This window comes from Periplaneta americana, chromosome 13 (genome assembly GCF_040183065.1).
Source record: "Periplaneta americana isolate PAMFEO1 chromosome 13, P.americana_PAMFEO1_priV1, whole genome shotgun sequence".
NCBI classification, from domain to species: Eukaryota; Metazoa; Arthropoda; class Insecta; order Blattodea; family Blattidae; genus Periplaneta; species Periplaneta americana.
The window spans coordinates 37789607-37802174 of record NC_091129.1 but is presented as its reverse complement, the minus strand read 5'-3'; the positions used below and the strand labels follow the sequence as shown (position 1 = coordinate 37802174).

The following is a 12568-nucleotide window of genomic DNA, read 5'->3' as shown; positions in this document are numbered from 1 at the left end:
ACATACACTATCCTATAACATTCTATCGTTCATTGTGATACAAAGCTTTAAATTACTTAGAATTCTACCGTTCTTCAAATAAAATTTAAGTCCTGAATTGTAAAACATCCGAAGTTTATTGAACTAATATTTTCAGGGGAGCATAAAATCTAAATCTTGCCATATAAAAGTAGACCCATTGAAACAAATATTTTTGTATGATTAAAAAAACAAAAGTTTAGTGTAGGTCTTGGAATATTCCTTTTACACAGAATGGTAGCCTGTAAAAAAAAAAAAAAAAAAAAAAAAAAAACATAGGTCACACAGAAAGTCAAATTCAATCAATATTGGAGTCTGTATATTTGTCAATTCAGGTCTTCAATTATAAGTACACAAGTTTTCAACATAAAGTATCAAATACTTCGTGAAATTTTACAAAAATAGCTTATCTGATTTAATGTTTATCCAATAACAAGGCTTTTAACTTGCCATTGTTGGCCCGCCTTTACCCGGCAAGTTGATAAATATACGTGTCGAAAAGAGTAGATCACTTAGTTCGTCAGATATTATCCAGAGGACACTACAGGCGCTGTATATTAATTACATTCTTAATGAATGATGCTAGAGAAATAAGGATGCTACAAGAGAACAGACGTGCCCGGAAAAAAACCCTGTGTAGCTGGGACCACGAGCCCGTCCAACACAATTTAAAAATTCAGGGTGAATTCACCGGGATTTGAACCCGGTTCTCTTGGATAATAAGTTCAAAGCTCTTGCACTGAGCCATCATAGCGGAGCTTCTTCAATATTGCAATCATCTTTCCATGTATTGAAGCAACACGCTTTGCAAGTGGATACATTCTTTGTGCCTTTGTTTAGTGGTCAACATAACCTCCAACACAAACTTCTAAGCCTTTAATTTTTTTAAGCTTAAAGTTCTTATTGTAGTAACACAGTTATTTGGAATTGAACACATTCTCAAAAGAATTTACTATTCAAATAACCAAACAAAAGCGTCGTACATACCAGTATAATTTCATAAATCTCTCCTTTTATGTAATGTTTGAATTTGCAAAGGTAACAGATCGAAATCACTTATTGAACAAATGCACATGTTTCAATAACAATTTACTAAACCACTGAAGTTTAATATTCTCTTATTTCAGATATTTCACCGCCATGCCCCAGATGACGCCAGAATGTGAGCGGGTAGTATGTATCGGGCTTCTGTCAAGTGACCCAACAGATTTAGTGATGGAAGATTGGTGCAGAATGGCTCAGATGACTTTAGAAGTCAGAATGTGTGAGGACTATAGTCTCAGAGACATCTTCATCAGTGATTTGGCCCATTACACACCAGCACACGTGACCAAATATTCATTTGCAGCCTTGAAGAAAGGCATAGTTTGCACTACGGTAATTCATTCTTTTAATCTTTTTTTCAGCGTAATGCTTGTAATCCTCATTCAGAGGCACCTTTTAGTTGATATGTATAGGTAGATAGGCCTATTGTTAATTTACTTGGAAGAGCAAATTATGTCGCGAACTCTCAGCGTGAGTGCCGTAAATCTAGACGTGACGCTTTCTGAGAAATCTGTTCCAGTTAAGATTTACTCCTGCCATACTGATGCAATGATTGAAGTTAGGAACCAGACAACCAAAATTTCAGCTGTTTCCATGTTTGAGAGAAAGTACGCTTATGAATCTTTCTTCTCTCTCACTGAACAAAGGGAGTAGCAAAAATGAGGTAGCTCCATTTTTACAAAGTTGTGGAAAACCACAAAGAACATTCTAAAACATTCAACTTGCGGCTGAGTATGTCATAGGTACCTAGGAATTTCATTTTATCACTGAACCATAACCAGCAAATTTAGGGGAGTAAAATGTAAATTTAATACAATTTTCCTAATTTTTTTATTCCCTTTCGAGAAAATAATTGTTTTATATAAGAAACGTATTATCGTATTTTTGGAATATGGTCGGTCATTTTAAGAGAGAAGTGGATTATGATAATAAATTACAGAAAAAAAATGTTAGTTTTGTCCTTTAATGTGCAGAAACCTGATCCACACAAATACAACATTGTAAATACAAATCTGGCTTTCAGGTAGTAGCTCCCTGTAAAGCAGATTTGAATAATTTCAAGGAAAAATTGTTCCGGGGCCGGGTATCGATCCCGGGACCCTTCGCTTAGCGCGCGAACGCTTTACGAACTGAGCTACCCCAGGAACTATAAACAACACCGTCACAATTTTTCCTTTATATCCACACAACTCACATGAGCTGACAAGACGCCAGAACTCAACTGTGAGTGCACACAAATACTGTGTGACTTACATTGTGGCTTTCTGTTAACGTACCTCCAGTAACGAATGTATTATACAAATCTGGCTTTCAGGTAGTAGCTTCCTGTAAAGCAGGTTTGAATAATTATTCAATTTTTCCTTGAAATTGTTGAAATTATTCACAATATTGTAAAGTTACTTTACAAAATGAAAATATACAATTGGTCTGATCAAATTTCTATCTATACATTTAAAGGAAAAAACTAAAATAGTTTCAATTATTTATTATCATAATACATAATACAGTGCATAGACAACATTAAGATATATGGATCATATGCAAAATCTAAGAAGAAACCGGAATATAGACTGGAGAATGCTGGGTTTCCAGTGAAAAATCTGCCTTGGGAAAAAGACCATGACTTATTTAAAGAATACACAGCTCTCTTAAAATGACTAAGCACATTGGTAATTAAATCAATGACTTTCCGAAAATAATCTATATGATTAATATAAAACAGTATTTCTTATGTCAAAAAGGAAGCAAAAACGAGCAAAACTGTATTAAACATTTTTGTTTAAAACATCTGAAAGAATATCCCTGAAATTAATGACACTACGGGTCACTCTGTATATAGCTCCTTTTTGCACCGAAACGATTGAAAGCTCAGCTCCAATTCCACTGTAACTTTCTACAAAATTCTCGGCATCACACCATTCCTGCATAAAAGGTCGGGCATATTTTTTTAACTTATGAAACAAGACATTAATTTTACCAAAAAATGAAAGCCTCCCCCTTCTTGCAAGGAGTCCTTCAATTAGTTTATGGTTTTGACATGAATACGTCTTTAAAATTAAACCGACAAGACGAAGTAACTTTTGCAGGGTGATTCCTTCCGACACTACAACTCCGTGACTAAAACACGATTGAAATAAATGTGGTCTCGTTCGGTCGGGTATACAACTACGATGCGAGGCGGAGGTGGAGATCTGAGTTATTGGCGGTCACTTTGGTCGTAGGTGAAGGTTTCCTCGCAGTAAATCTCGCGACTCCGATACAGTAACGCACTGATTTTCGTTGCCAAACGTAAGATCTCGATTTAAGCATTTAAGTATTGATGTAAAACCCATAGCCGTGTCGCCGACTCAGCCAAAGCCCGATTCTTTTAGAAAAAATGATATTGACGGATATTCGAATTCCGACACGATGAACTTACCTACTACTGTAACACACTTCACGTGAATGAAATATGGATCTGCGCCATACGGCCTCCAGTTTACGAAATTGATTACATTACTGTGAATTATCTCTTGTTTATCCGGACTTTCTTCTTCTTTCAGACTCAGCAAGATAAGTAAATTTTATGTTGTACACAGAAATGAATCTACTGAAATTCCCTTCGTAAAATGGTACTCAGTGCTGCTACGGTTTGATGCATTTGGTTTGCTTCCTTTTAAAACACCGTAACTGCATTAGGAAATTAACTTTTCATTATTTTTATGTCCCACCTAAGAACTGTTATGCATTTGTTTTATAAAAAATATAGAAACATTTGCAGACTCACGAGGTTCTTTCAGCAGGCGCATTTTGAAAGTATACATATTTTTGATAGTCGATAAAAATTTGACTTCCAGGGTTTTAGAAGTAAGCCGACGATATGTACGAACATATTCATATATTATTTTAGTTGCTTATTTAACGACGCTGTGTCAACTACTAGGTAATATACAGTTGTTGGAATTCGTGATAACGAGATGGTACTTTGCGAAAAGAGGTTCAGGGTTCACCTGGGGGACCTGGGGGATACTGGAATTCACCTTACTGTTGGGGAAATCTTGAAAGAACCCAACCGGACAATAAGTCCAAGAGGGAATCGAACCAATGTCCGAACGCAGCTATGGATCTATAGATATTTATACCATAGGAAATCAAACTGTGTAATTGTGCATGGTTTACATTCAGTTAAATATTTGCTGCACAACACCACTTAATCTACTAACATATATAATCCTTTAGTAATTTTCTTAGCCGCATATTGTACATGGACGTTCAGGCTTCATCTGAAGTCAATACAAATACCAAGAAACTTTAAAGGATTATTAACATCAATCCTTTCTCTAGCAGCAGTAAACAAAATTTCACAATTTTAATCGTTATTTAATGACAGGATATTACAACAACACAAGCAGCTAGTTAAAATAATCTGTAAAGTTAGTGTCTCGAGTTTTTTTTTTTTTTTTTTTTTTGCAAATTAAACCGTTTATCCATGAATTTTAACTGAATAATTGCAAAAATCGTTACAATAAATCTTTCAACGTAACTCAGTGTCGCATGAATAGGCTACAGTAGAGAGAGAGAGAGGGGAAGGTAAGGGATTGGCAGCCGCGCATGCTAGAGTTACCGTATTGCAGTAGCCGCGATGTTACCAAATGCTTCATAGAAACAAAACGACTTCATCTAAAATGGTTAATGTTGCGAAAAAAAAAGTTCTTAAATTTTCAAACATCCCCTCATGATATACAGTAACTTATCACCAGTTTAATTTTGGTGCAGTGGTTACCTTCCACCCTCTATACATGAACAGAATCATACAGCGATGGAGACAAACTGATACAAAAAGTATAAACATAATTTTAAAAGTAAAAATATACAAATAAATGCAATTATATTTACAGAGAACCAAATACTACTATCAGAGACGGAAAAAAGAATTTCTGTGAATAAGACTAACTTTATGACGTTGGAATGTAAACATAAAAGCCAAAATTTTAATAATGATTTTTGAAGAAACTAAATTCTTTTAAATTTTTTCAATATCATAATATATTAAATTGAATGTGGGTATGCACGTATGTATGTATGTATGTATGTATGTATGTATGTATGTATGTATGTATGTATGTATGTTCTCAATCTACACGCTTTGAACGATATGTGTCAAAGTTTGCATATTTAACCTTCATAACCAGGAGAAGAACATAGGCTACATTAAAATTGTGCAAATGGAAGTTAAATTAATTAAAATATAAAAAATAAAAATAAATAGATCAAATATTCGTGTATAATATTAAAATGAAAAATCTTATACAGTCAATTGTTCTTTATTATTGTCTGTTGCATTCAACATCGACTTTCAAGAGGCCTTGGAAATTTTAACACGAAATTAAATTACATTGCTGTTACACATGAAGGCTAAAACTAGATAATTCATGCAATAAGTATCTTTACGCAGTCCAGGACCGTATTATGAATGCAGTTTTGTAGATAGTGAGCAGACTGTTTTATACAACTGAATTCTAGAATTATTTGAAACTACAAGATTGCTACCACATAATTTACTTAATATTGAATAACCAATAATACTATTGCGAAATATTAACCCACCAAAATTATGCACGAATAAGAAATGATGTGAAAAACTCATACGAAACGTAAAAGAATTGGCAATATTAACTGCAAAAATAAAAGGAGATCTTTTTATTCCAAGTATTGCTAGGATACTCATTCAATTTTAAGCAACTGCAATTTCAATGCCACTAGCATTTGTAATGGCCATATTAAAATGAAACTCAAGGACAGTCGCTCAAAGTTGCAGACTTTAACTTAAAAACTGCGTGTTTTTCACATCCTCAACTATATTTTATACAAAGAAGTGAAAAAAAAAATTACACATATCAATAAGCAATTCAATGATACTTTTGTCATGTTGTTAATCTAGTATGTGAATGTACATAAGCCCACTGAAAATAAAATTGTATTAATTCTCAAAATAGTGTTGTTCACGTCTGAAAATGTGTTGCTGCGAAAGTAAATCTGTATAATCACGTTGAAAATGTAGTATGTTAAGCGTTATGGAAATAAAAATCTCTTAATTTCTAAAATACCGGTAGGCCTATACGTTTCTCAGAATATTAGTCTTTATGTTAAAAAATGACTTATTGCAGTTTATATTGTATCTGTATTCTGTGTATGAAATTATAATTAATATAATATGTTCTGAATTTATGAGATATAGTTTCAAGTTATATTAAAAAAAAACTGGGTATGATATAAGTGGGTGTACAGCGGTCAAGAGGTAAAAAATCTTCCAATATAAATTAAATTTTATATGTATATATTGATTCAATGCTGAAACTGATCAGAAAGAGGAGAAGGAATTATATTTTCGTTGGGTTGTACCTTGTTTATAATTTGATTTTTCTATTACTTTATTTGTATTTCTGGAGGTTTGGAAGAGAAGGCCAAATGGCCTTAACTATACCAGAATATATATATATATATATATATATATATATAAATTTAAAACAGCAGTTTAACGTCAGGCACATGATGAAATGTTTTCTTTTCGGTGCCTGATTTACGGCTGTTTTAAATTGAGTTAACCCTGGCAGGAGTTCATTAATTCATGTAAGTGACGTTAGGTAAAGAATCATCTTTATGGCGAGGAAAGCTTAGTATAGACAATTCGTTCTGGTTGTGTATAGTTAGGTTTCCGAGATTTCCGAAAATTTAATAACAGAAACAGAAAGAATAATTTCAAGGGAAATAATGTTTCGGGGTCAGGTACCGATCCCGGGACCTCTGGTTGAACGTACCAGCGCTCTGTCAACTGAGCTACCCGGGAACTCCACCCGACACCGTCTCAACTTTTCCCTTTTATATCCACACAACTCGCGTGGGCTTACGAAACGCCAGAGACCCACATCGAGTGCACACAAACTCTGTGTGACTTGAAATTGTGGTTTTCTGTTAACGTACACAGTCACGTATATATTATGCAAATATAATCTTTCAGGTAAAGCTTCCTGTAAAGCAGATTTGAAAACCACAATTTCAAGTCACACAGAGTTTGTGTGCACTCGATGTGGGTCTCTGGCGTTTCGTCAGCCCACGCGAGTTGTGTGGATATAAAAGGGAAAAGTTGAGACGGTGTCGGGTGGAGTTCCCGGGTAGCTCAGTTGACAGAGCGCTGGTACGTTCAACCAGAGGTCCCGGGATCGATACCTGACCCCGGAACAATTTTTCCCTTGAAATTATTCAAATCTGCTTTACAGGAAGCTTTACCTGAAAGATTTGATTTGCAGAAGCAGATAGGAAAACCCGGGCAACGCCGGGTGCTTTCAGCTAATGAAATATAAATTTACTCTTTGAATACTGTTTTCGAAAATAATATACGAAATATAAATATATAAAAAACAGTATAAAAACACTGGCGGGGAAAAAAAGATAGAGAAACTGCGGCTAAGACTTCATAATGCAGTCCACCGCTGTGGAGTAACGGTTAGCATGTCTGACTGTGAAACGAGCGGGCCCGAGTTCAACTCCTGGTTGGAACAAGTTACTTGGTTATGGTTTTCCGAGCTCTTCCCTGAACCAATTGAAGCATAATTCGTGAATAAGTTCCGATGTTGTGCCTGGATTCATTCGCAGTCATTAATTCATATATCATCATCATCATCATCATCATCATCATCATCTCCCTGGTTAAGTTCACAGTGTTGCGTGCTGTACGTGTACAAGAACGCGGCCTTTGGGCTAAACAATCATTTACAGAATAGGAGTGGTAAGGACAAAAAGCCCCAGGATGCAATGTAAGCCTTCGTGTCCCTCTTCGTATAAGCGTGAGAGAAAGGGGGTTGAGAGAACCAAGGCATTTAGAGGAAATTAATCTTTCTCCTATTTAAAAGATTTTTATGAAACTTTATGCAGTAGTTACCTCCCTTAGTTACCTCCCTTATAGGGAGGTGCATCAAAAGAAATTTAATAACTTTTCTTCTATGTAGTACTATTGGGTAGTACATTTGTTTTGTATGCAAACTCTGATTACGTTTGTATACGAAAAACTACCTCCTACAGTACGTTCAATTTAGAGAACATTTGCTTTGTATACAAACTCTGATGAACTTTTTTTAGGGTGATGCTTTTAGAGCGAATTAGTAACTCGTCTCATATATAACTGATTTTCATAAAGTTTTCTACAGTAGTTACAGGTAATACATTTGTTTTGTATACAAACTCTGATTACGTTTGTGTAAGGGACACTACACATTATACCGGGGTTCATTTAGACAAAATTAATGTAATTTAGAACATATTTTGTAACTTTTCTCTCACGTAAAACGGACCCATTAAAAAATTCATCTAACATAAACACGTTTTGTGATAAAGGGAAGTGATGGTCCATTGGTGTTATTGAGGCGCATTCTGTTTACCCCTTGTATGATGAAGGGACCCGAAAGTTTGTACTGCAGCCTGAGGCTTATTGTGCTTACCACTTCTATTCGTGCGCGGTAAACTGCACACACGTTTCAGGTATACCACCTAAAAGAAGGTAATTTACACACACCGATTATGGGTATGTAACCTGCACACGAAAATAACCCAGATAATAAAATCAGGATGTAAATTGTACACAAAGCTACAATAGCATATATTTACTACTCACTATTATAATAGTAACTTATTAACCAATATTTTTTATTGATAGATGGTATTTTGCTCGCTTAATGATTATATTTCATATACAATGAACAATGAACGGTTTATACAGAACTAAAAAAATTGATCTATCATGACAACTATTTTATGTCTTCATGAAACACATCTCCCTGAATATATCGGAATACTTTCTTTACCGGTACGATCATATTGCCGGTATTCGTGCCAACGGAGGTTGTGCCCTCCTACTCCGCCAAAGTCTCTTTTCCTCTGTCATAAATACTGACACTCCACATTAATGCATTGTCGCAACAATAATTCTGCCTAGCATTCAGTTCACCATAGTTTGTGTATACAGGGTATTTCAAAATACGGGGCATAATTTCAGGTATGTATTTCCCACGTGTAGACAATCAAAATAGTTCATTACAACATGTGTCCGGAAATGCTTCATTTCCGAGTTATGGCTTCACAACATTGAAATTCACCGGAACGTTTTTCTTTCCGCAGGTCATTGCCGTCAAAGGAGACATTAAGAGGGCACTCTGACAGTTCATTCCGAGGCGAAGGTTACATCCAGTGTTGTGTAGGCGTTAGACTGTGCGACATGTATTCAAATCAAGAGCTGGCAGAGATACACTTCATGTACGGTAAGGCGGACGGCAATGCTGCGCTGGCTCGTCGTTTGTACCAGGAGAGGTACCCACAGCGACAATGTCTAGATCAGATCGGAAGACATTTGTACGTCTCCATTACCGTCTGTGGGAGTATGGAAAATTTAACTCTCCTGGTTTGGGAAGGGGACGACTAAGATCTACAACTCCAGAAGCACAGGAGGAGATTCTGGAGGCTGTGAACGTGACTCCTTCTATCAGCACACGAAGGGTAGCGTTGCAAGTCAATGTTCCTCATACGACTGTCTGGAGACTGTTGAAAGAGTATCAATTGTATCCTTATCATTTGCAACGTGTACAGGCCCTGTCACCAGCAGATTACCCTGCACGAGTTAGGTTCTGTCAGTGGTTCTTGCAGCAGTGTGGTGTAAATCCGAACTTTCCTGCCTTAGTATTATTTACAGATGAAGCACAGTTCACGCGAGATGGCATAACAAATTTCCACAATCAGCATGTATGGGCGTATGAAAACCCACGTGCAACTGTTCCATCTCATCACTAGGTGCGGTTCTCCCTCAACACGTGGGCCGGCATCATTGGTGATCGATTAGTTGGACCCCATGTACTTGTAAACAGAGTTACGGGGCAGGCGTACACAAAACACCATACCTCATGTTTTAGAAGACACTCCACTGATCAATCGTAAACACATTCACTTCTTGCATGATGGCGCTCCTGCACACTTCAGTCGTACGGCTCGCCGGTACTTGGTTCGAAGGTTTCCTGATCGATGGATGGTAGAGGTGGCCCAATTTCTTGGCCTCCACGCTCACCTGATCTGAACCTATACCTACATATATTATAACAGACCTGCTCACTCTTCCCGCACACAATGCAATGAGCTGTCCGCGTCGTAGTTCAACTTTTTGCCGCAGGATCGCCACTCACCCACCATCAACTGTATTGGTTCATATGGAACGTAACCATGAATGTCAGACTGTTATACATGCATTTAATATCACATTTAAACAGTTCATGCAACAAATGTAGTACGGAATGTTATATACGCAATTGATTACCTTATAAGCTGACGCGCCGGGATGCATTTGTTTTCAATATAAACAATGTGGTACCGATACTTCATCATTGTCGATTATCCAACTGCAGCTTATATTTTGTGCACCTTTCTTGACAAGGGTTTAGAGTAAAGTGCTGTTTTCTTACATCTTGCCTCTTCTGACATTCTCCGACAAAAATTACTAATGTAAGGTCTGAGGAATTTGTTTAATAGGAGGTCACATAATTTTGACTCGTGATTACCATCGTTTGTAGAACTATCGCATTATACAGTAGGATTTCGGATCAAGACAGGATGTAGAATATCTTTAATTTTTTATAAGGGATTTTTATCTTTGTACATGTAGGAAAGAGCGATTTTTGCTGCAGAATCGAAAGCACACACTATTTTCAAGAATTTCAATGTAGGATAAAAATATCCTCCTCTGTTGAGATTTTTTAAGAGAGAGAGTGCAGGGATACTGACATCCTCAGATACAAATAAATTGTTTACAATTTTCACAATTTAGATTGTCCTTGACAGTTCGTATCAAATAGCTAGCAATAACTGCTAATATTGATGTAGTTAATGTGGATTCAATGTTATTGGTGCCATTTTCTAAGTCTTGTAAGGTGGGGGAAAGAATTTCTCTTAATGTTAAATTATTATTATTATTATTATTATTATTATTATTATTATTATTATTATTACTATTATTACTATTATTTTCATTCTGTGAACTACTAGTGCTTGTTGATTGTAGCGTCACATCTCTTGACAGTATATTCTGTATTCCTGTACTATTGTCAACAGCGTTAGCGTTCAGAGATGCAGATATCATGCCCGTAGTTAGGATTTTATGAATAGCCTGAACAGCAACTACTGCATTCGTCTGGTCATTACTCCCACCCATTCTCCGTATGGAACTAAACAGAATTTCAATTTGATCACTGGAGAACTTCTTTGTGAGTACAAAATGAAAACCTGATAAAATAAGATATTTAATGCACTGTGTAGTTGAAATAGTTGTCAGAGTAATGGAATCGTAAGTTTCTTTACTCAGAAACTGAGTTTTCGGATTTGTGCAGGTGTTTTTCCAAAGATCAAGGTAATTCGGAAAATCATTTTCAACCAATAAAGTCTGGAACCATCTACTTCAAGAAAATGCTTACAAGTCTCGTCACGAGAATGGATATGATATGTGGTATTCCGAACATTATGTATGTTAAACCAAGTCCTCATTATTTCCAGGAACTGTACAGTTGCTTCACAGTTCTCAAAGCCTGTTATTCCGAATGCTGGACCCTGATAGTTTAAAGTAATTAGAGAAGCAATGACATCTTCAGAAAATATTTGCACGGCTCTCTTAACATTCATCTTTTCAAAGTTACTGGGATTAAATGTTTTTTTCTGTAAGGAATCGGACAGGCTTCCAGACTTCATTCTTCTGAATACTATACAACATTCTAAGGTACATGGGACTTATTGAACTGCCATTATTGAGAAATGACTTCTTGAGGAAGAGGTTTCTGACATTTTTTATTATATGACAGTAATCATATGACAAAAACAGAAGTCTTGAGAAATCAAGAGGGTGCTGTATTTGTGGCTTAGGATGTCCTCCACACATTTCAGAGAACATCTTGACATTGGTCGCGCGGTTGTCGGTGACGATTCTAATTACAAAAAATCCTGCAGATTCTACTTCTGAAATAACATTCAGCGTAAGTTCTTTCAGTTCTATTCCTGTCAAGTTATTAGTAAAATAATAATGCACAGGAATAGCAAAGTGTGTTGAAAGACCTTGAAATACAAAACATGTAAGATGAGTGGCAATGATATTTTCTCTTCCATTGTTTTCCTCCAATCCGTCCATATCCACTGTACCAACTACAGTATCACTACATCTCAGGTATTGAACCTCTGGTTTAATTGACATATCATCAATGATTAACGAACCGAGATTTTCTTCTTCCCCCAGCAAACTGCGCTGTTCAGCTAGCCGTTGAGATATTAATCACTTTATGATGTTTTTCGTGCATGTGCCAATATATCTCTTCAGTGTGGATCTGCTAGGAAGTGTAAATAATGCGTTTCTTCCGAAATCATAAGCCGACTGAGATTTACTTCGCCATAAGACACAATATCTAACAGTAGACTCACTCCAGCGATGACTTTTTTTTGTCCGAACGCG

General features: G+C 36.1%; 1 protein-coding gene across 2 annotated transcripts in view; it reads left to right on the top strand.

Annotated features, from left to right (window-relative positions):
• Positions 1-12568, top strand: part of LOC138711805 (alpha-tocopherol transfer protein-like) — a 108588-nt gene that overhangs the window by 60208 nt on the left and 35812 nt on the right. For both annotated transcript variants that reach the window (XM_069843049.1, XM_069843050.1), the window contains exon 4: positions 1146-1395. In XM_069843049.1, the coding sequence (XP_069699150.1) occupies positions 1146-1395 (250 nt within the window). The remainder of the gene's footprint in view (positions 1-1145; positions 1396-12568) is intronic.